The sequence below is a fragment of the Cervus elaphus genome, chromosome 18, assembly GCF_910594005.1.
Source record: "Cervus elaphus chromosome 18, mCerEla1.1, whole genome shotgun sequence".
Classification (NCBI taxonomy): Eukaryota; Metazoa; Chordata; class Mammalia; order Artiodactyla; family Cervidae; genus Cervus; species Cervus elaphus.
The window spans coordinates 49297517-49322080 of NC_057832.1; the positions used below are offsets into that span (position 1 = coordinate 49297517).

The 24564-nt window shown below is 34.8% G+C and overlaps 1 protein-coding gene across 1 annotated transcript in view; it reads left to right on the plus strand.

Moving 5' to 3' along the window:
• GNAT3 (G protein subunit alpha transducin 3) overlaps positions 1 to 24564 on the plus strand; it is a 56967-nt gene that overhangs the window by 11198 nt on the left and 21205 nt on the right. Inside the window, exons 2-3 of the mRNA XM_043872007.1 lie at positions 14855 to 14897; positions 18614 to 18755. Of these exons, the coding sequence (XP_043727942.1) occupies positions 14855 to 14897; positions 18614 to 18755 (185 nt within the window). The remainder of the gene's footprint in view (positions 1 to 14854; positions 14898 to 18613; positions 18756 to 24564) is intronic.

Below are 24564 nucleotides of genomic sequence, written 5' to 3' on the forward strand. Positions count from 1 at the left end.
ATTTTCTCCCATTCTGAAGGCTGTCTTTTCACCTTACTTATAGTTTCCTTTTTTGTGCAGAAGCTTTTAATTTTAATTAGGCCCCATTTGTTAATTTTTGCTTTTATTTCCAATATTCTGGGAGGTGGGTCATAGAGGAGCCTTCTGTGGTTTATGTCAGAGAGTGCTTTGCCTATGTTTTCCTCTAGGAGTTTTATAGTTTCTGGTCTTACATTTAGATCTTTAATCCACTTTGAGTTTATTTTTGTGTGTGGTGTTAGAAAGTGTTCTAGTTTCATTCTTTTACAAGTGGATGACCAGTTTTCCCAGCACCACTTGTTAAAGAGATTGTCTTTTCTCCACTGTATATTCTTGCCTCCTTTGTCAAAGATAAGGTGTCCATAAGTGCGTGGATTTCTCTCTGGACTTTCTATGTTGTTCCATTGATCTTTATTTCTGTCTTTGTGCCAGTACCATTCTGTCTTTGATGACTGTGGCTTTGTAGTAGAGACTGAAGTCAGGCAGGTTGATTCCTCCAGTTCCATTCTTCAAGATTGCTTTGGCTATTTGAGGTTTTCTGTATTTCCATACAAATTATGAAATTATTTGTTCTAGTTCTATGAAACATACCGTCGGTAGCTTGATAGCAATTGCATTGAATCTATAGATTGCTTTGGATAGTATACTCATTTTCACTATATTGATTCTTCTGGTCTATGAACATGGTATATTTCTCCATCTGTTTGTGTCCTCTTTGATTTCTTTCAGTAGTGTTTTATAGTTTTCTATATATAGGTCTTTGGTTTCTTTAGGTAGATATACTCCTAAGTATTTTATTCTTTTCATTGCAATGGTGAATGGAATTGTTTCCTTAATTCCTCTTTCTGTTTTCTCATTGTTAGTGTATAGGAATGCAAGGGATTTCTGTGTGTTGATTTTATATCCTGCAACTTTACTATATTCATTGATTAGCTCTAGTAATTTTCTGGTGGAGTCTTTAGGGTTTTCTATGTAGAGGATCATGTCATCTGCAAACAGTGAGAGGTTTACTTCTTCTTTTCAGTCTGTATTCCTTTTATTTCTTTTTCTTCTCTGACTGCTGTGGCCAAAACTTCCAAAACTATGTTAAATAGTAGTGGTGAGGGTGGGCACCCTTGTCTTGTTCCTGACTTTAGCAGAAATGCTTTCAATTTTTCACCATTGTGGATAATGTTTGTCGTGGGTTTGTCATATATAGCTTTTATTATGTTGAGGTATGTTCCTTCTATTCCTGCTTTCTGGAGGTTGTTTTTTTTTTTTTTTTTTTTTAATCATAAATGGATGCTGAATTTTGTCAAAGGTTTTCTCTTCATTTATTGAGATAATCATATTGTTTTTATCTTTCAATTTGTTAATGTGGTGTATTGCATTGATTGATTTGCGGATATTGAAGAATCCTTGCATCCCTGGGATAAAGCCCACTTGGTCATGATGTATGATCTTTTTAATATGTTGTTGGATTCTGTTTGCTAGAATTTTGTTAAGGATTTTTGCATCTATGTTCATCAGTGATATTGCCTGCAGTTTTCTTTATTTGTGGCATCTTTGTCAGGTTTTGGTATTAGGGTGATGGTGGCCTCATAGAATGAGTTTGGAAGTCTACCTTCCTCTGCAATTTTCTGGAAGAGTTTGAGTAGGATAGGTGTTAGCTCGTCTCTAAATTTTTGGTAGAATTCAGCTGTGAAGCCATCTGGTCCTAGGCTTTTGATTGTTGGAAGATTTCTGATTACAGTTTCAATTTCCATGCTTGTGATGGGTCTGCTAAGATTTTCTATTTCTTCCTGGTTCAGTTTTGGAAAGTTGTACTTTTCTAAGAATTTGTCCATTTCTTGCAAGTTGTCCATTTTATTGGCATATAGTTGCTGATAATAGTCTCTTATGATCCTTTGTATTTCTGTGTTGTCTGTTGTGATCTCTCCATTTTCATTTCTAATTTTGTTGATTTGATTTTTCTCCCTTTGTTTCTTGGTGAATCTGGCTAATGGTTTGTCAATTTTATTCATCTTCTCAAAGAATCAGCTTTTGGCTTTGTTGATTTTTGCTATGGTCTCTTTTGTTTCTTTTGCATTTATTTCCACCCTAATTTTTAAGATTTCTTTTCTTCTACTAACCCTGGGGTTCCTCATTTCTTCCTTTTCTAGTTGCTTTAGGTGTACAGTTTGGTTATTTATTTGACTTTTTTCTTATTTCTTGAGGTAAGCCTGTATTGCTATGAACCTTCCCTTTAGCACTGCTTTTACGGTTTCCCACAGGTTTTGTGTTGTTGTTTTTTTTCATTTTCATTCATTTTTATGTATATTTTCATTTCTTTTTAAATTTGTTCTGTGGTTTGTTGGTTATTCAGCAGTGTATTGTTCAGCCTCTATATGTTGGAATTTTTAAAAGTTTTTCTCCTATAATTGACATCTAATCTTATTGCATTGTGGTCAGAAAAGATGCTTGGAATGATTTCAATTTTTTTTGCATTTACCAACGCTAGATTTATGGCCCAGGATGTGATCTATCCTGGAGAAGGTTCTGTGTGCGATTGAGAAAAAGGTGAAATTCATTGTTTTGGGGTGAAATGTCCTATAGATATCAATTAGGTCTAACTGGTCTATTGTATCATTTAAAGTTTGTGTTTCCTTGTTAATTTTCTGTTTAGTTGATCTAGCCATAGGTGTGAGTGATGCTTCCTAAGGCCCACTTGACCTCACATTCCAGGATGCCTGGCTCTAGGTGAGTGATCAGACCACACTGTGTTCTTGCCACCTCTTCTTAATATCTTCTGCTTCTGTTTGGTCCATATCATTTCTGTCTTTTATCGTGCCCATCTTTGCACGAAATTTTCCCTTGGTGTGTCTAATTTTCTTGAAGAGATCTCTAGTGTTTCCCATCCTATTGTTTTCCTCTATTTCTTTGCATTAATCACTGAGGAAGGCTGTCTTATCTCTCCTTGCTATTCTTTGGAACTCTGCATTCAAATGGGAGTTTTTAACTTTAGCCAGGCTAATAATTATTTTACTTATTTGTAGTTTTCTACTAAAATATTCCAAAAGGCAGCTGTTTCTACATTTCCAACATCACTGTCATCTACAATCTCCTCTCCTTCCACCTCACCCTAGATGACCACTGCTCATAAGACAGTCATCAAACATCATCTCCAAACTCACCAAGCTTTCCTTCATTCTCTTCCACTTTAACTAGCTTTAAGGAATTGTGGTATTCCTTTCTCATTTAAGGCTAACTTCAGCCTTTGTGCTATAAATTGTATCCCCTTCTACATTTTAAGAATTTTGCTTTATGAATTATCCCCTTTGTCACTTTCAAACTTCTTCTCTGCTAGCTCCTTCCTCTTGGCATATAATGATATTTCTTCCTATTCACCTAGAGATTTTTCTTCGATTTCATAAAGCTCATTTGATTTCACCTTATATAGTTATCTTTTAAAATGTTTTTATACTGAAATACTTCTCAAACTAGTCTATGGTCACTGCTTTTATTGTTATGCTGTTTCCATTCTCTTCAGTTAATTGAGATCTAACTTGTATATTCATTCTCCTCTTTACCAAAAAATGATCTCTCACAGATCCCTGATAATCTGCAATTCACAAAACTGAGGTCTCAATAACTGAATCTTTCTTAACTCCTGTTACACTGCAATACTTTCTAGTTTTTTTTATATCCCTCTACTCCTCACTTCATTCAAGCTTGCTTCTTTTTTCTCCATTTATAAGTGGGTTCACTCACCAAAATTTGTCTTTGAGTCTTTGTGTTTTTCAGTCTGTACTGTATCAGGGACCTCATATCAGGATGTAGCTGTCACTTCTAGAAGAATGACTCTAACATCCTTTCTTTTGCCCAATTTCTGGATCCATATCTGTGTCAACTACAAATTAGCAGTTGCCATGATTACTTGCCATCTACCTCTGCAAGGATTAGATCATGTACTGCTATATCTGCTGATCTTCAACATCCCTTTACAGAAGTTCAGGGTAGAAAACAGAAATGAGGCACTCTGTCCTTTAGGGAAAACTGTCAAAACAGGTCTTCAGATAGATGTTTTCAGGAGCCAATTTTATAAGCTCAATTCTTGTATCTCCTTATATCTAGAAAAGCACTAAAAGCACTAACATCTACTCTTCATGACTAGGTGTAACCTTCAAGACACTAGAAGAAACTTTTTACAAAAAAAAATGTGTGCTTGATTGCATGTACTCCCCCTTCTCCAAAATTACACACATAATGACTCTCCCCCTACCTCTTTGGAGCAGTTTCTCAAAGCTATTCGAAATGTTATCTTCTGGGCTATAGGCTTCATTTTTCCCTTAAATAAAACTTAACTCAAACTCTCACATTGCACTTTTTTTTAAGTCAACAACTGTTTTTTATCAATGATCTGATTACACTTTCCGGCACCTAACAGTCATTCTCCAAGTTTATCTTGCTGTCCATTCATCTTCAAACTTCATCTTTTTAATGAGGCCCTTCGTTATATTCTTTTCCTTTATATTCACTTTAGTATTTCAATCTTCTTTAATTCCTTTCTTTGTAATCATTCTCTATTCACTGTCCAAAGGTCAATCTTTGTTACAAAGCTTAGTTTTAACCTTATCTCTGATAGAATGGGTCTCATGTTTCTCTTTTATTACACTACTTCTGTTATGATTTTCAACCTACAAGGAAATGCTATGAAATAGTATTTTCATTATATAGCGAAGAAAATGAGAATTTACTGAGGTAATTCAATTTCTAAGATCACACATTAGTTTACAGGAGAACAAAAGCTTTAATTTTTATCTCTGTCATTTTTAAATTAGTATCTGCATTCTAAGTTCTATGAAAACAGTGAATATGTCTGCTTTTGTCCTTCACTGGAATCCTAGCACAGAAAAGCATGCATGCATAATGCATGGAAGAATGACAGAGTTGGGAACCTAAAACATTTCTGCAGGTTGGTCATGGTGACTAAAGCATAGATATACATTTGGCATTTGCAAAGAACTGGAAAAAAAAAAGAAACATGTATGTCATATAATAAGATATTTGTCTTTTAAGTCAATGAAGATTTTGATAGATTTTTAGAAATGTAAATGAGAATAATAAAACTTGGATTTTTTTTTTTTTTTGTCTAAGACTATCCAAACTATGCTATAAGACAAAGTCTTTATGCAGGTGCTTGAGGTAGGTAGACCAATTAGGAAATTGTCACTACTCTGCAAACGATGAGATTGCAAATTAAGGCAGAAATTACAAGCTTGAAAGTGAGATTTGAGGGATCTTATGAGACAAAATAATAGAACTTGGTGACTTGACTACCTGTGGCTATTAGTTCAGAGGAATGATTAAGGGCAGAATAAGGAATAGTGATTATTTTATTCATCAGTATGTGAAATAAAGGACAAAGTTTAGGTTAGGGACAAAACAAAAAGAGTAGTCATTTGAGACATTCAAATTTGTGTTGTTTGGAGACCAAGTGGACATATCTATTAAACAGATGAATATATGGGTCCAGAAATCAGGAGGGGTAACTCAAGTGAGAGCTGTTAATTTGATGTATTCAATTCCTGTTCCCCTTTTCCCAGATATATAGTATACAAAGGCCAACTGTATAGTTAACCAAGGTCTTAGTTTGAAGCATTAATTCATACAAAATGTGTAACTGTTCCCCAACTAAGGAACACTTAGATAAATTCTATCAATCCATCCTTCTATCATGTACATTTCTATCTAAAGCAAGCTTGTGTGGGAAATATCACATAATTATATAGTTCATTGTTTCACACCCCGCCCCCCCCCCTGCTTTTTTTAGCCTAAGAAGTACATTAAAAAGATAAGAAAAGAAAGAAAGTGAAGTCGCTCAGTTGTGTCCAACTCTTTGCAACCCCATGGACTGTAGCCTACCAGGTTCCTCCATCCATGGGATTTTCCAGGCAAGAGTACTGGAGTGGGTTGCCATTTCCTTCTCCAGGAGATCTTCCTGACCCAGGGATTGAACCTGGGTCTGCCGCAATATAGGCAGACACTTTACCGTCTGAGCCACCAGAAGGATTTTGAAGTTAAAATACTTCAAAATCCTACAAGGCATATATATATAAATATTTTAATATGTATATATTTATATTTATATTATCTTTATAAATATTTATTTTATATAAATATTTAATATTTAAAACATATCAACTATTTTAAAACAAGTATAAAACTGGAAGTATTTAAATAAATTTTCATTAGGAAGTAAAGAGTACATAGCCACAACATTCTCACAAATGAAATATGCTTGTTTGGCTGATAACTTTTTACAGTTTCAGAATCCTCATCATTACTACGTCATAGAAATAGGTGCTTGACGTAATTGAAATATATCTGACACCATATGACTACTAATGTGATTCACTACTAAACCCCCCACAAAATTACTTATATTTATGCTAAGATATTTATACCACACTGGACCTGATCATCAGACAAATACAGAATATCAGACATAATATAATAAACTGTCCTAGACTTTAGAAAAATGCCAGTCATGAAAATGAAATAACAACAGCAGTATAACATGGGAAACATTCTAAATTAAGAGTTGAAATAGCATAATATACAAAGGAAATGTGTAAGACTTGATTGGATCCTGGATCCAAGAAATATAAAATGTCTGAAAAACATTTTGTAACAACCAAATAAATATGAATATGGAGTATATTTTATATAACATTTCGGATTTGTATAGATATTCTTAAGCATGAAAATAGTGTGATTTTCTGGGACAATGACCTATTCTTAGAATATGCATTCTGAAATATTTATGGGTGAAGTGTGTGATTGCTTTCAAGAGGTTCAGCAAAACAAAGCATAAATATAAAGACAGATATACATGTATACATGTATATATGTGTGTGTGTGAATTTATATATATGAAAAATACAAAGGACAAAGTGCTAATAATTGGTAAGGTGAAGGGAATAAAATATAGGTATCTAATGTACTATTTTCTCAAAATTCCATAGTTTATAAGATTATTAAAATTAAAAGTTTGGGGAAAATAAGTGTGCATTGGGATATTATTTTTCTGATAAAATAGGCAAATATATCTGCAAATACAACCATATTACTTTGCAAATGAATTCTTTCAAATACTTCATGAGCAGATCACTTTAAAATCATAAAAGCTTTTTAAGGAAATCCTTCTCAATAGATTACTTGATAAACTTATCAACAAAATTTGACAAAAACAGGCCAAATCCTTCATGAATGCAGATCCAAACACCAAACCAAAATATCACCAAATTGATTCCAACAATGTAAAAATGTATATTAAAAGAAAAAAGCCAGAGATAAGAGAGAACTCAAGAATGACTTGTTGAAATACTATTGGAACATTAATATTATTCACATTATCAGAGGAGAAAGAACATCATGATTATGACAGGAGATGCACACACATGTGCATGAACACACACATACACACTAAACCAACTTCTTTTATATATTCTTGATAAAACTTTTATCACACTAGAAATAGAAGGCAATTCCCTTAACAAAATAAAGAGTATGTACAAAAACCTGTAGTAATGGTCATACTTAATAGGGAGTATTTAGCATCATTAACTACAGGTAGTGAACAAAGACTTATGATGATGAATGGACTGACAGTTTCCTGTCTTTGACCTTATCCTCTTCAATGCTCTCATCAGGGATTTGGGTGAAAGTGGATAAGGCAAAATTTCCCACTAGAGTAAGATTTAGAATTTGGAAGGATAGAGTTTCAGGTAAAGTCAGTATTCCAAGTGGTCTAAACTAGCAGAAATGTTTGGCCCAAATGAACAGAATTTAGCAGATATCTTTAACTGAGGTTCAAAATCAGCTATACACATGTAGTATACCCATATAGTATGTGGGAAAATCAGTTTGCTAAGTGATGATGTAAAAAAAGTAGAAACAAATTAATTGCTAAAAGTTCAATATAGGTTAAAAACGTACAGCTACAAAAAAAAAAAAAAAAAAAGAAGAAGAAAAGAGGTAAACTAATCATAGTGTCTATTAAGAAAAGTGTTCTATTTAGAAATAAGTACTAGGATTGAGGCAGATCTATTTTGCACCCCTATCTTACTAAACAAGAATATCAGTACCCTTAATAAAATCACCTATATCTATGGCAAAATTTTAAGTCAGACAGTGTTTCAGAAGGACATTGGCTCTTGCATGGAGTGTGATTCAGAGGGTAAGGAATCTAAAAATCATGTTCCACAAGAAAGGATGAAAGGAGTCAAACATATTATAACTGAAACATCTCTTGAAAAAGAGGTGGAGAATGTTTCAAATAATAGAGAATGTTGAGAACTCATTGTAAGTTAGACTTTATACCAACTATTTCAAACTACCCAAACGCTATGAGATAGACATCAGTAAGTCAATTTTATAAAGGAGGAAACTCTCAAGAGATTAACTTCCATCAAGACAGACAGATTCAGCAATGAGTACAAATTCACATTTATTCCAAAACATGAGTTTGCTTATTACATTTCACTACCCACTATCTAGGCTATATGATGGGTTGTAACATGGAAGAGACAGAGAAGTTTGTTGTTGCTCAATGAGAAAGAGGAATAGTGAGTGAAATAGAATTGCTTCTAAACAAGAAATGAAGCTAAAAATCTTTTATGCCAATAGTCTACCAAAAGATTAAAATCATAAACTGCACACCCACATGTCTATGAGATATTGACATTACCAGTTAATAATTTAAAAGAAGGCATCATGATAAGATTAGTATTAGGCTGTATATTGTCACCCTGCTTATTTAACTTATATGCAGGGTACATCTTGTGAAATGCCAGGCTGGATGAAGCACAAGCTGGAATCAAGATTGCCAGGAGAAATATCAATAACCTCAGATATGCAGATGGCACCACCCTTATGGCAGAAAGTGAAGAACTGAAGAGCCTCTTGATGAAAGTGAATGAGGAGACTGAAAAAGCTGGCTTAAAACTCAACATTCAAAAAACTAAGATCACGGCATCTGGTCCCATCACTTCATGGCAAATAGTTGGGGAAACAATGGACACAGTGACAGACTTGATTTTCTTGGGCTCCAAAATCACTGCAGATGGTGACTGCAGCCATGAAATTAAAAGATGCTTGCTCCTTGGAAGAAAAGTTATGACCAACATAGGCAACATATTAAAAAGCAGAGACATTGCTTTGCCAACAAAGGTACATCTAGTCAAAGCTATGGTTTTTCCAGTAGTCATGTATGGATGTGAGAGTTGGACTATAAAGAAAGTTGAGTGCTGAAGAATTGATGCTTTTGAACTGTGGTGTTGGAGAAGACTCTTGAGAGTCCCTTAGACTGCAAGGAGATCCAGCCAGTCCATCCTAAAGGAGACCAGTCCTGGGTGTTGGAAGGACTGATGCTGAAGCTGAAACTCCAATACTTTGGCCACCTGATGCAAAAAACTGACTTATTGGAAAAGACCCTTATGCTGAGAAAGATTGAAGGCAGGAGGAGAAGGGGACAACAGAGGATGAGATGGTTAGATGGCATTACCAACTCAATGGACATGAGTTTGAGCAAGCTCTGGGAGTTGTTGATGGACAGGGAGGCCTGGCGTGCTGCAGTCCATGGGGTTGCAAAGAGTTAGACATGACTGAGCGACTAAACTAAACTGAACTGATAATATTGGTACGGGAGTCAGGAGCTTAATTTCTTTAAGTTAGGTCTAGGACTTTAGATGAATATCATAATTTCTACTAGATTCAGTATTCTCATGTATAGAAAGAAGATGCATGCACAGCTGGTTGGCTTCTAAGGTTTCAGTCTGCTGCACAGTTATGTGATTTTAAGAGTACCTACAAAAAAGCTTCTGCAGTATTATAAATCAGGGTTTATTTTCATTTTGCCTGTTTTAACAAGTTACGAAATGAGTGAGCAGGGTTTGATTGTGTTTAGGTGAAATTTAGTTACATGTATAGATCTATAATGGCTTCTCTGGTGGCTCAGACAGTAAAGAACTCACCTGCAAAGCAGGAGACCTGGGTTTGATCCCTGGGTGGGGAAGATACCCTGGAGAAGGAAATGTCTACCCACTCCAGTATTTTTGCCTGGAGAATTCCATGGAGAGGAGCCTGGTGAGTTACGGGGTCCTGGTGACTCATGGGGTCTCAAAGAGTAGGACACGTCTGTGTCACTAACACTTTCACTTCACACTTCATAGAAATCATGTAGCCTTAAAAATGTTTGAATATATTTGCAAATAAAAATATGGAATAAAATCTCTAATTTATACTTATTAAGAATAACATAATTTATGAGTATTAAAGTATGAATTAAGTATGAACTTAAATATTTAATTATTTGAAACATTTTCTACTTTGAAGAAATAAATAAATAGCTTGTTAAAATTCCCTCATTACACTTTGACCCAGATAATAATATTAGTTATGATCACAATTAGGAAGGAACAGATTATTTCAGGATGCCCTTGGCCTGTGTAAACATGTTATTTTGATGTCTATATTTGGCTGTGTAGCATGATCTCATCTTACAAGAATGGAATGATTATTGTGAACTAAGACCTAGTAACATTGTGAGAATGGGACTCAATAATTTATTCCTAAAAAAACCTTGCAGTGGGGCAAATAATAAATTAGATTTTGGACAGATGGGCTTTTCTTTAGGAATTTTCATCTTATTGCTATAGTTGCCTATACTGGGCCTTCATATAGAAGCCTAAAGCCACTACATAGAGCAGGAAATTATCCAGGTAACTATTTTAAAACCTTTCAAAGGAAAATACTGTTTTCATACAGAATTTCATTAAAGAGTACATGCTGTTTTTTCAAAAGTGATTATTCTTCCCATCTGACACACATCTGAATGATGAATTATCAACAATCTTTATATAACATACCCATTAGCATCAGAAATAGTTCTGGAAACTTGCCAGATCTGAATGTACTATAGTTGTGATTATTTAAAAAATCTTTATGTGTTCAACAGTGGTTCAAATGTGTATCTGTCCATGATACATATGCTGGTACAATTCTGGAAAATTCTTTACACAGATTTTTATTCTCAAGATAGATAACTGAAATTAAATGACAATTATCTAAATTATTTTCACTTTATTGTAGAAATTATAGATATTATACCATTATGTAACTGATAGTTAAAAATAAGACATTCTCAATCTCTCAGATTTTCTCGAAAGTTTTTTCATTCAGTACTTCCACTCTAGTTGAAGAAAATGCAACATTAAATATATCTGAATGGATAAGTCCTGGGGTTCCTATTGGGCCAGTTGCTTTTCCTCCCATATCCCCAGAACTGCAATTTTCAATCTAGTAAAACTGCAAACATAGAGAAGTAAGATATACTACAAATCTTTTAGTTGTATAGAATGATGCTGCAATTTCTAATGTCTACTTCTACGGTTGGAGTTTTTATCAAAAACTACCAAGAACAGTTTTATAATCTTATTGAATAATTTTTCTTTCAAAGTGATGCAGTATGGAGCAAAATAGCAAATTACATAAAGCCAGTAAACCAAGATACTGTGCAAAGCTCATTGATTTATTCTTTTTTTGCCACCCTCACAAACATAGCACTTAGCCACGGAAAATAATATAGCTAGTTGTCTTCTGTAAACAAGTGAGGTGATACTTTAATGTGATTTTCATTTTAATCTCAAATTTCTCATTCTTAGACATGGCAGCCTCTACTAAATGGTTGTGCCCCATCTGTGAGTTTTGTTTGATTAGATTTAAAGTCTATGACGAAAGATTAGCAAATTTGCTGAGGTTGATTTTGCATTTATCAACTTTGTTGTGCAATTTCACACTGAGTAGTGTGGAAGAGACTAGCATTAAAACATAAAGCAAAGTATGCTGGAGGTTTACCCAAGAGGAAGCATCTATAAATCATCACCATCAATAAAATTATTTACCATAGCTTCACTACTTTGATTCCTCAGGATCCTGTAAGGTGGGCAGTTCTTTCAGATAGCTGCAGATACATAATTTTCTTAGAAAAACAAGAAAATTTTCCTCTGAGAAAGAAAAAACAAATTTTCTGTGAAGTAGAATTAAACTGAGGTGCCAGTTGTATTTGCTCATCACTGTTTAAGAAAACATTGAGTCAGGGAGAAATCATTCAATGTGAAGAAACTGATATAAAACACAAGGACAAAATGTTACTTTTGAAGTACTGTATGACTTTGAAGAATGCATTCATTTCATTGAGATTCTAATTTTAGGCATTGTTCTACTTGCTTCCGATATATGAGTGAACAAAACAGACTAATTCCGTTGCTCTTGTGGAATTTACTTTGCGGTGCTGGAAGACAGGAACATTTAAAAACTATATGTGAATAATGTGTTACTTTGTAGAATGAGGTAAGTGCCAGGGAAAAAAGTGAGGCAAGGAAAGGATAATAGTGGGTGACAGCAGGTTTAGAAATGTAGATAGTATAGTCAAGATCCTCTGATTCAATATAGATTTTCATATAATTTGAATAAAATTCTTAGATTCAGGGTTGCCAGAAGTCATAAGACTTTTGTTCCATAAAATTATACTAGTGTTGGTAAAACAAGACAGTTGATTACCATGCTGGTAAGGGATATGTTTACATCTATTAATCAGGTTTCCTAAATTTGGGTTTTTCCTGGAAATTTAAATTGTCTTAGTAGTGCTGCTTTGAAATTTGTCCAGAGTTAACAAGCACACAGGCTTTAAAGATGTCCTATGACTCAATTTCACAATAATACATCAAAGCGTTTGCTTCTCTTAAGGATACAGATATTAGTGTAAGGTTAAATATTCATTCATTGATTTTTTTTATAGGCCCTTGGTCAATATTATATTTCAATATCACATTTTTATTGATAAATGTTAATTATAACCTGAGGAACGTTGAGTTTTCCTTAATTTATTAAAGTTTAATGATTCTATATAAAAACTTTATGAACAGATTTGTATTATTCAGGTTTTATCAACTCTTGATGACTCCCTGCTTTTCTCCCATTTATAAACCCAGAATTCCCAAATTTCAAGAAGTTGCCTGATATCACTAAAATGTCTGCAAGTTACAAATGCTGGAGAGAATGTATGGAGAAAAGGGAACCCTCCTACACTGTTGGTGGTGACATAAGTTGGTGCAAGCACTATGGAAAATAGTACCGAAGTCCCTCAGAAAGCTAAAAATAGAATTGCCATATGATCTATCAATCCCACTCCTGGGCATATATCCAGACAAAACTATAATTTGAAAAGATACATGCACCCTAATGTTCATAGCAGCACTACTCACAATAGCCAAGACATAGAAACAACCTAAGTGTCCATCAACAGATAAAAGGATAAAGATGTGGTACATATACACAGTGGAATACAACTCAGCCAGTGAAAAGAATGAAATAATGCCATTTGCAGAAAAAGAAAAGCAACTAGAGATTATCATAAATGAAGTTAGTCAGAAAGAGAAAGACAAAGATCATATGATATCACTTATATGTGGAATCCAAAACATGACACAAATGAACCTATCTATGAAATAGAAACAGACCAGGGACATAGAAAATAGATTGGTGGTTGCCAGGGTAGGGAGGGGTAGGAGAAGGGTGAATTGGGAGTTTTGGATAAGCAGATATAAACTGGTATATATAGAAGGGTAAACAACAAAGTTCTTCTGTATAGCCAGGAAATTAAATGTTTTTCATTAAAAGTTTATGTTTTAAAATTTTTTAATCATGTGAATTTTGTATCTTTCTACATGTTGCCAACAATACTAAAATACAGTTGTATATTGTATATCATCAACTAAATAGATGCCCCCAGATAAATGCAATTGGTTCTCTATGGTATTACTGCCACTCCCTTCCCCTCTCTCAGGAATGTGTAATCCATTGTGAGACATTCATTCCTTTGTTATTGTTATCCCAGAGGCCCTTTAGGTTTGCTTAGTATTATAAGCAGCTTTCTATTTTAAACTTAAAATTCCTATGTAACAAGACAAACATGATGATGAAAACAAAAAGCTCATCCTTCAATCAGAATAGGCTTTGAATAGTTCTGGAAATAAATTATTGTCTTTTTTTTTTCCTTGCTATTAAATCACATAGGATATAGGAAGACACATTCTTGTGTGACGTAGAGACTAGTAGCTCAGACAGTAAAGCATCCGCCTGCAATGCTGGAGACCCAAGTTCCATCCCTGGGTTGGGAATATCCCCTGGAGAAGGAAATGGCAACCCACTCCAGGGACTTGCCTGGAAAGTCCCATGGACAGAAGAGCCTGGCGGGCTGTACAGTCCGTGGGGTCACAGAGAGTTGGACATGATTGAGTGACTAACACACACAGAGAGACTATAAAGTTGGAACCATTTGAGGGGAGAGTTGAAAAATCAGGAGAGAAAAGCTTTTGTAAAGTTATGTTCAAATGCAATAATATATAGATATGTCATCACCGACTCAATGGACATGAGTTTGAGTAAACTCCGGGAGCTGGTGGTGGATCGGGAGGCCTGGTGTGCTGCAGTCCATGGGGTCGCAAAGAGTCAGACATGACTGAGTGACTGAACTGAACTGATGTTTTCCTGATGGTATACAATTCTTGGTTTACAAAACACATTCTACCTTGGAGCCAGAACTATATCTGTCTCTAGTATCAAAATAGAGGGGCTGCTACTATCTTAGAAAGTAGACAGCCAATAATACTTTATAAATCCTGATTGATTACTCTCCTTCTTTACATAAGAGGTGTCCTGTAAAAGATTAACCCACAAGAAAGAGAGTCACAGGTTTTAATGTCTATATGAACTCGGTGTATCAGTTGATAACACTCCCATCTTTCTATTGCAGGAGCAGGAGAATCTGGAAAAAGTACCATTGTGAAACAAATGAAGTAGGTGCCCACTATTTTAAATATTTACTGTTTGATGTCTGTCCAGGGGGGCTTCCTTTGTGGCTCAGCTGGTAAAGAATCTGCGTGCAACGCAGGAGACCATGTATTTGACTATGACTTAAATAAGTACTTTTGGAAAAACTAATTGATAGTCTCTAAACCAGTTAGTGGCAGAGCTGTCACATTTCTTGTGCAAATATTCCTCCAATCCTTTATCTGTTAGCATAACAGATGAGTAATATAATTTCCATTTTTCTTTCAAATTTTGCCTCTCAACAAGATGACTACTAAAAGCAATTATGTTTTAAATATATTAATATAGGTATGATTCAGGGTCTTACTATTGTGAGCATAAGCCATCAACATTTCAAAATATGTCAGTGATCCATTTGAATTTAGGAGGAAACAGTATTTTTAACTTAATTGGCATTTCACATGCCTGGGAATGAAATGCATATTTAAAGTTATTATCATTATGGATTTCAATTTATTTTTGTATTTTTTCTCTATTTTCTCTTTACAATAAACTAAACAGATCTGAATTCTGAATAAGGATATTATGAACACAAAAATGCTATAATTTAAGAATATAATATCTAAATGAGTAAATGAAATACTAAGGGGAGAGGAATATGTGAAATCTCATGACCATGTCACTGCTGGAGAATTTTAAAGGACCATCATTGCTATAGGAGAAGAAGATAATCATTTTTTTGAATTTATTTTTCACTATGCTTGAGGATCTTTTTCTTTGGAATGTATCCTGGTGACGGAATGATCCCAACTAATGATGAAATTGTCTATTTGTAATCTGATATTGTTTGGTCACTATATCCAACTCTACAGTCCCATCGACTGTAGCCTACTGCGCTCCTCTGTCCATGGGATTTTCCAGGCAAGAACACTGGAGTGGGTTGCCATGCCTTTCTCCAGGGGATCTTCCCAACCCAGGGATCAAACCTGGGTTTCCCGCCTTAGCAGGTAGATTCTTTACCCCTGAGCCACCAGGGAAGCCCTCACTTTGAGCATGGGACGCATATAATATCTGCCTCTATATTCTACGAATAGGTCTAAATCAGAATAAACAACATTAAACTTATATTCCCATGTGTCCTTTAGTCCCCTGCAATGAGTTATAGCAACAGCAGCCTCTACAGAAATAAATCTATGTGTAGTTACAGTGACCCCTCACTCTCTCAACCAAGTTATGCAACATCTACACAAGTCATGTTTCCAAACATGTCACTTAACCCTACTGTGACTGCCTCAGTTCAGAACCTCAGCATTGCTAACCTGGATCAGAGTGGTATCATGCTATATCGTTTCTACTTCTCCTCTTCTTTCCACTGTGTTAGCCATACTGCCATCAGCTCTCTCTGCAGAAACTATTTTATCTCCTTCATGAATTGAACTCTTCACCTATATTAACAAGATCAAACTCCTAGAACTCTTAAACACTTCAGAATCCAACTCTTGCCTATCTCCCCATCCTAATATCCCATAATCCCCTCCCCGCCTCCTTTCTGCCTCAGAAATACTGAATTTACACAGTGCTATGGACTAGCATACCATGGGTGGCAATATAGTTTACTGGCTAAGATCACAGGCTCTGAAATCAGGCTGTGTGTGTTGACCAGCTGTACCATCCATTAACGGAATAAGTCTGGGACAGTATCTTTATGTATTTATGTCTTTGTTTCTACCTTTAAATGTAGATGATAACTTATCGATACCTACTTTAAGTCAGGACTTATTACAAGAAACAAGATGACGCATAAAGTACTTAAAACAACGTTTGGCACATACTGAAAGCTTGTTCATTGTAAGCATCTATTTGGTCACACCGATCCTTCTGCTCATTTTGACTCTCTGGAAATAACCATTTGCCCCTAAAAAATTAACTGATCATCACTGCTGCCAGACAGTCTCCCTGATCCCTTACCACCACTCCCAGTTGGGTTGATCACTTTTTCTAGTTCATTCCACCTGCCAGTATTTTTGCTATACATTATCATACTGTACAGAAATAGGATTTCATGCCCTACCTTCCTGTAATCTAGTACTCTACAATAGTGCATTCTGTGATGACAGGAATATTATTACATCTGTGCTCTCCATATGTGGCTAATGTGATTGAGGAGATAAATTTCAAATTTTATTTAATTTTAACTAACATGTGGTATGACGACTGTATGGGACAATGGAGCACTGGTCTATGTTTTTAGGGCGGAAGGACTTTTACAATTCATTCATTCTCTTCAGTGTTTGAAATACATTGCCGAAAATGCCAAGTAAATGCTTATTAATTTGAGCAGATCTAGGAATGAACTTGCAGATGGAGAGTTCTATCTCACAGTAATTGCAGCCCCTAGAAAGCGGTGTTGCGTAAGTCCCACTACAGCTGGATTTTGTTAACTTTGCTGTTAATTTGCTTGGTGACAGGTATTTCTTATTCCACGAAAAAAGGACAGAGATAAGAACTTGTTCCAGGAAGAAAACCTAAATGCCCCCAGGTTTACCTATAATTGATATTTAAATTTAATAATTAAAGTAATATTCTAATTTTAATTTTTGACAGAGAACTGGGATTTCTTTAATGAAATTATTCTCAATGTATCCATAAAAACATTTTACTGTTTTTTCTCTATAGTCTTTAACTGACTGTCTTATTCACCTAAGTTAATTGTTTAATACAGTAGGACAAACATAGCCATGTTTGAAGTATTGAATAGAAATACAGCCAGTATTGGCAATCAAATATTAAAAACAATAATAATAGATATAGGTACTGCCTTTACTCTTTTCACTAAGTGTATTTTAAGGTTTTAATGTCTTTGTGTTCTTTTTACTCCCTATACTAAAACCTCTGTGTGTATGGATGCAACACAAATCCCTAGTAATCTCTCATCTAAATGATGCCTAATGAACACGCAGTTCATTTTAAAAGCAATTAAAAAAAAAAACACAGAAAACAACAAGAATATATTATGCAATAGAAATGCAATGAAGCGATTAGCATAGACAAAGACCCTTTTAATAGGTGTGTATTTCAAAACTAGTAATAAAATTGAGTTCTGATTCAATGAGTGGAAGGGAAAGAAGAGTTCAGCCAAATTAAATGTCTAGGCATTTCAACTTTGAGAACTCAGTGGCACGTACACACATGGAACAGTGACAAGGGATTTAACAGACGGTAATCACCACTATTTAAAAGGATGCCTTTGTTACTGTTATAAATAGAACGCAGGCACTATTTTCCAGTCTGTCTTAAGTGATAGGAAAAGATGTGGATGCTATAGTAAATTACTTCATTTCCTCTAGACATCATGTTATCAACACTAAAAAAAGTTTCAGAACTCTGTGTATATCTTTGTCCTGAGAATCTGGACAATCTTTCTCTCAGAAAGAAACAATCTTGCTCAGTAAAAAGCTCATGATTTACCCATTTTAAATTGTAGTTTATCTGGAGCAAATCGTTAAGTCCTCTTTGTATTTAGCTTAGGAGCTCAGAAAGAAAATACTACGTTAAATGCCAATGAAAATAAAAACTCAAAGCCATAAAATTGGTCCCATTTATCACATACATGGATAACATTCTTCTGTTTTTAACAAAAATATATACTATAATTTTACGCAAGCAAATTATTATTGATGTGTTTAATATTAGAAAAAATGAACTATTCAACTGACAAAAGCTTTTCATGTTTAAATTATAGGATCATCCATAAGAATGGTTACAGTGAGCAAGAATGCATGGAGTTCAAAGCAGTAATTTACAGTAATACATTGCAATCCATCCTAGCTATTGTGAAAGCCATGGCAACCCTGGAGATTGATTATGTAAATCCTAGAAGTGCAGTAAGTATGCAAGTAATGACAGCTGTAGTGGAGTTTGAGCCATAAAACAGTGGGACCCAATAGATCTGTAGTATTAATCTACACCAAAATTAAGAATATAAAACATGAATTTGAAAGTATTAATTCTGTTTAGTGTAAGATTTCCTATTTTCCTTTAAATGGAACTTTCCTTTTGACTGTGTGCTCTCATCTTACTCAACAATAACTGTTTTCCCAGGACTCAATCAGCCACCAGCGAAGCTCAGTATCAAATAATACACTATATCAAATATAAATACTTATATTTGCTAAATAAGAGTCTAGTCCATAAAATCAAACTGTAATATCTCTATATTAATTTTAATTATGAGCCATTTCATTGAGATTTTATTTTTAGTAACAATACTACAACTATCAATAATGTTCAATGATAATTACAAAAACTACGTGGCACAAAGAAATGATTATTTTATAAAGTAGTTTTTTTAAAAATGCAAAATTGTATGAGAAAATGTTAGCATAATAAATATACTCAAGTCATTTGTTTACAAGGTAGCAGATAGTTTCATTTGTCTTCTTTTTATATTTTATAATATATAAGGTTTTATGTTAAAATGCATAAAAATTGTACCTACTTGAAAACAATCTATGTGCCAACAGAAAACTATTTTAGTCAGCAAATGAAACCTAAGTATTATGCAAAGAACAGTAGTTAATCATATCCTGAAACAGATGTGTACAATCTATAGGAAGAACTCACCCATTTCCCTTTATTCCCTCTGGGAGCAGCTGATTGCCTCTGGATGATGTCAACTAAACTGTTCCCAGTGTAATTTTTAGGTACCTTGTTATACTAACAAGTGGCTCAGCTAGTAAAGAATCCGCCTGCAATATGGGAGACCTGGGTTCGATCCCTGGGTTGGGAAAATCGCCTGGAGAAGGTAAAGGTTACTCACCCCAGTATTCTGGCCTGGAAAATTCCGTGGACTGTATAGTCCATGGGGTTGCAAAGAGTCGGATACAACTGAACGATATTCACTTTCACTTTCTAATACTAACAATGAATATAGAGAGGAGTGACATAGTAGGTATAGAGAAGACAGTGATACTTGTGCTCGCCCCTCGACTCGAGAAGTTTAAGGTTAAATCATGTAAACTACCCTTGGCAGTCATTAGGATGAAAAGAAAAACACCTCTTTCATGTCCCTAAATCCCCTTTGGTTCTGCCACTTTCCAGCAGAGAGCACAGAAATGCTCCACATGTCCTTGGGGCAGATTGTAAAGCAGAGTCAGGAGTTCTGCTGGGTGTTCCTTCCATTTTTAGCTTCCCCACAACTTGGCTCCACTAAGTTAAAGATAGTATTTCTCTAGGTTACAGTTTCCCTCACATGTAAAGGGCGAACTTGAAGGAGCTGAATGCTAATATCATTTTGGTCTTATTCTATGATTTAGTGTTCATATATAGTTCAGTTATTGCTCAGACCCTGGCTTTTCTAAGATAGGTCCTTAAGATAGGATTTTAAACTGACCCTTAAGAGACAACTTGGAATAATCCCTTATTTACAAAAAATAATAATAAGGGCCAGAGAGGATTAGCAATTTGGCCTGCATTAAATAACTAGAGTTAAGGCAAAACTCAATTCTCCTGGTTTCTGTTATAGTGCTTTTCCCTATGCAAGGAGTTTTGTAAAAATATTGTTTAAGAATTAAGACTATTTCTTTTATTTTCTTTCTTTTAAACAATAACAGTTCTTGGAACAGGTGTTCCTTCTACATTCCTCTGAGAACGATTTAGCAAGTTTGAATTTGCATGTGTAATATTCATATATTTGTGTCACAACCTTGCCTACTGATACTTATTCAAATATAATTTTTGCTTCATGAAGCCCAATGTTTGCAAATCAGATAGCAGTCATCACTAAAGACCTGGAATGTGTTAGTTAAAACTTTTAGTGATCTGGCATGAAGGTGGAGTGAAAACAGACTCTGTACATTGCTGCCACTATGCTAACTACAAAATAAAAAGAAATGTCATTTACTCACACCCCACATTAAATGGTGTAAACAGAGTAACTTAAGCAGCACTAAACAACTGGCATAACCTCTCAGGAGTTCCTGCGTCCTCAAGTATCAAACATCACAGGGTCAGGTACTGCATAGCTCATACTTTTATTTCAATTAATGTCGATTATAGCAATTTCAATCACATTCTTCTTCAGTATTTGATGTTGAGATTAATATACTCTCTACCTGACTCAGACTGTTTGTTTGACAGATTAATTGCTAAGCACTTAAGTGTGGCTTTCACAGTTCTGGTGTCCTATGAATCTCAATTTAGCTGCCAACTTATATATACAGTGCATATACGTTTATATAACCATTTATACCTCACCACACAGATTGCCATTCAAAAAGAGAAAGATTTCTAACAGAAAATATACATGAGCTTTACTGGTCACTGGTTCTGTAAGTTTGGACAAGATACTTAAGTTTCAGGTTTTTCATCCACAAAGTGTTAGCTTTCATCATTAAATTACAATGATTATTACAGGAAGCAAGAATAATAAATCCATACAAACACTAATTATGAAAGAATATAAGCTCCCAATATTAGATATTATTACTTTCTAATAATCACAGTGAATAAAGGCTCATTAACATTTATGTATTGAAGTATACATCCAATATCATTTGAAAAGTTGTTTTTCACTAAACTATTATCTATATGGCAGACAACTAACTGGACACTAGGAATATACTGAAGAATCAGCCATAAATGAGATGGAAACAGTATTTGCCCTCCGGAGAAGAAAAAATGGTGTTGACCAAGTAGTTATATTTCAGCTATTACAAAAGCTTTTAAAGATGGTAAAGTTGAAGAAACAAAAAAGTGAAATAAAGGCATTTACTTGTTCTCTCTCAACATTACTATATTCTATTTCAGAAATCTAAAACAGTCACTAGACTGACTAAAAGAATGCTGAAAATTGCAATACACATTGTGGGTGTTGTGACCATCTTTGACAAACACGTGATGCAGTGAACCCTATAATCTGAAGTAAAGAGCACTGATTACTCAAGACGGTTTATGATAAAAGTTCTATAATCAGATAAGTTTGGGATACATATGTGCTGTAACAATTTTTAGGAAATGAACAAACAATATTTGTAAGCAAAGCTTCTGAAAATCCTGTAACTAAAACTTGGCATTTTAAACCCAACATTTCTGCAAATTGTTAGGCTATGCTATCTTTTCCTTCCTTGATGTATTTTTTCCATTATCTTTCAAAATATGATTCTAGGCTTCAGAATGAGTTATACAAGGTTCTAGGTTCATCTGAGGTTCCTAATATTGATGAAGAAAGTCTGGAAAACTTATTGAGGAAACATATTTCACTTTCTATGCAACACAGTTCTAGAGCTACCCAACGTAAAGAGAATGAGTTATTCTAAAACCACCATAATTCCCAAACTTTTCCAAATACATGATAGGGAAATAAAATTTCTTTAGGATACCACTCAAACCTGCAGTGAATTATTAATATTTGGAAAATGATTAAACATCCCTTAAATGTCTCTAGATCATGAGATATGAGCTAATTAGTATATTCATTTTATTGATTCATTCATTCAACAACATTTCAGGGTATGTACTATGTGTTAGGTTCTGTTCTTGGTTTTAAGGATGTAGACACAAACAAAAAATAAAATTTCTGCCTATATATACTTACAATCTAACATAAAATATGCAAAGAATTGTGCACTATACAGATGGTAATAAGTATACTATGAAAAAATTTCAAGACAGTTAAGGGGGAGAAAGTGTAAGAATGAAAGAAGAGATGTTAAGGAAGCCATCCTTGAGGTGGTGGTATATTCTAGGAGATCTGAATGAAGTAGGTAGTGAGTCACAGGAAAGTCATGAAGAGATCAGCCATTCTCAAAAACTTTGAAAGCTTGGTGAGTTCAAGGAATAGTAAGGGGTCCAGTGTGTCTTGAGGAAAGAAGGACAAAAGCACAGGGTTGTAGTGGGGTGAGGGGGAAAGAGGAAATAAAATTAGAAAGGAGGAGATGGCTAAAAACATAGAACCACAGTAAGGAATTCGGAATTTTGTATTGAGTTTGATGGGAAATTCTGGAGGTTTTTTTTTTTTTTTAAATTGGGATTAAGATAATCGGTAGGAGTTAAATGTTCAATCCATTTGACTCTGATATAAAGATAATTTCTCATATAGCTGTTAATTTTGGTGTGATGTAGTTCAAAAATTCAAATTTCACTGGTGGGCCCAATACCCTAAACGTGTAAATTTGGTCTCTTTAATTATCATATGTATTAAGTTGCTTCAGCCATGTCCGACTCTTTGCAACCCTGTGGACTATAGCCCCCGAGGTTCCGCTGTCCATGGGATTCTCCAGGCAAGAATACTGGAGTGGATTGCCATACCCTCCTCCAGGGGATCTTCACAACTCAGGGAATGAACCCTCATCTCTTGTGTCTGCTGCACTGGCAGGCGGGTTCTTTACCACTAGCGCCACCTAGGGATCTCCTTAATTATCGTAACTGTAGAAAAACTTTTAAGATTGAATTGCAGTATGTCTAATAAGATATTTTTTATGGCTTAAAAAAAATATATTGCAAGGAATTCTCAGCTCAGGCTGCACATTTGAATGACCTGGGAGATTTTTAAACCTACCTTTGCAGACTCTGACACCCAGAAATTGATTCATTTTATTTGAGTTGGGGTCCCAGTATCAATTTTTTTTTTTTAAGTGCCCCACATGGTAACAATGTGTAGTATTGGTTTGAAAATCACTATCATCAACTTTACCTCTGCATGCGTCTTAAGTCATGTCCAACTCTTTGCAACCCCATAGACTGTAGCCTGCCAGGCTTCTCTGTCCATGGGATTCTTCAGGAAAGAATACTGGAGTGGGTTGCCATACCCTTCTCCAGGGGATCTTCACGACTCAGGGATGGAACCCTCCTCTCTTGTTATTTAAACTCACATATTGGCAGGCAGGTTCTTTATCAGTAGCTCCACCTGGGAAGCCCCACAGTAAAATATAAAAGGTCTCCAAAGACAAAAACCAAACTGATTGGGTATTTTGCCCGTAGCTCATAGTAAATGGTGACCAAGAGGACTTTCTGATATTTAATTGTTCAAGTTGAGACTATATTCATGACACCTCTACAAATAAAGAATATTTAAATTAACAAATGGTATATATTTAAAAGAATGAAAGAAAGAGTATATAACAGCTTGGTTTGTAAAGTTTACAAGGCATGTGATTTTTTTTTCCCCCTCTAGGGACAATATTGTTTAAGTAACTATTTCATTGCATCATTTGTCCTAAATGGCACTTTAATGTGGAAGAAGGCAAATAGAATGATGCCAGCAAAAATAACTGGTCATATTTCACTAATTTGCAGTTTCCTGTCATATCCAACTAATCTGGAGGAAGGATTTTAAAGTTCATCTTGTGTTGACACAATAAAATGACAGGTCAAAGCCTTTGATTTGGGCCAGTTAAAATTTGTGGCCTAGTGGTCATCTGATCAATTTGGTTTAGTAGTAAAATTGGATTGTGAAGAAAGATAAAATGAAGTTTTTAGTTTTAGAAGAGCCTTTCTTTAACAGTGTTATAGACACCCTTCATTTTTTATACAAAGAGCAGATCTTTAGTAAAATGGTGACACAAGCCTATCATCAATTTCAAGTAATAAATTGAGTTGTATCAGAAAGGCATTGGGATCTTGTTGGACAGACTTCACTAGTAGCCACCTAATTTTGCAGAAAATATGTTTAGGCTTGACTCTTTTTCTGATACT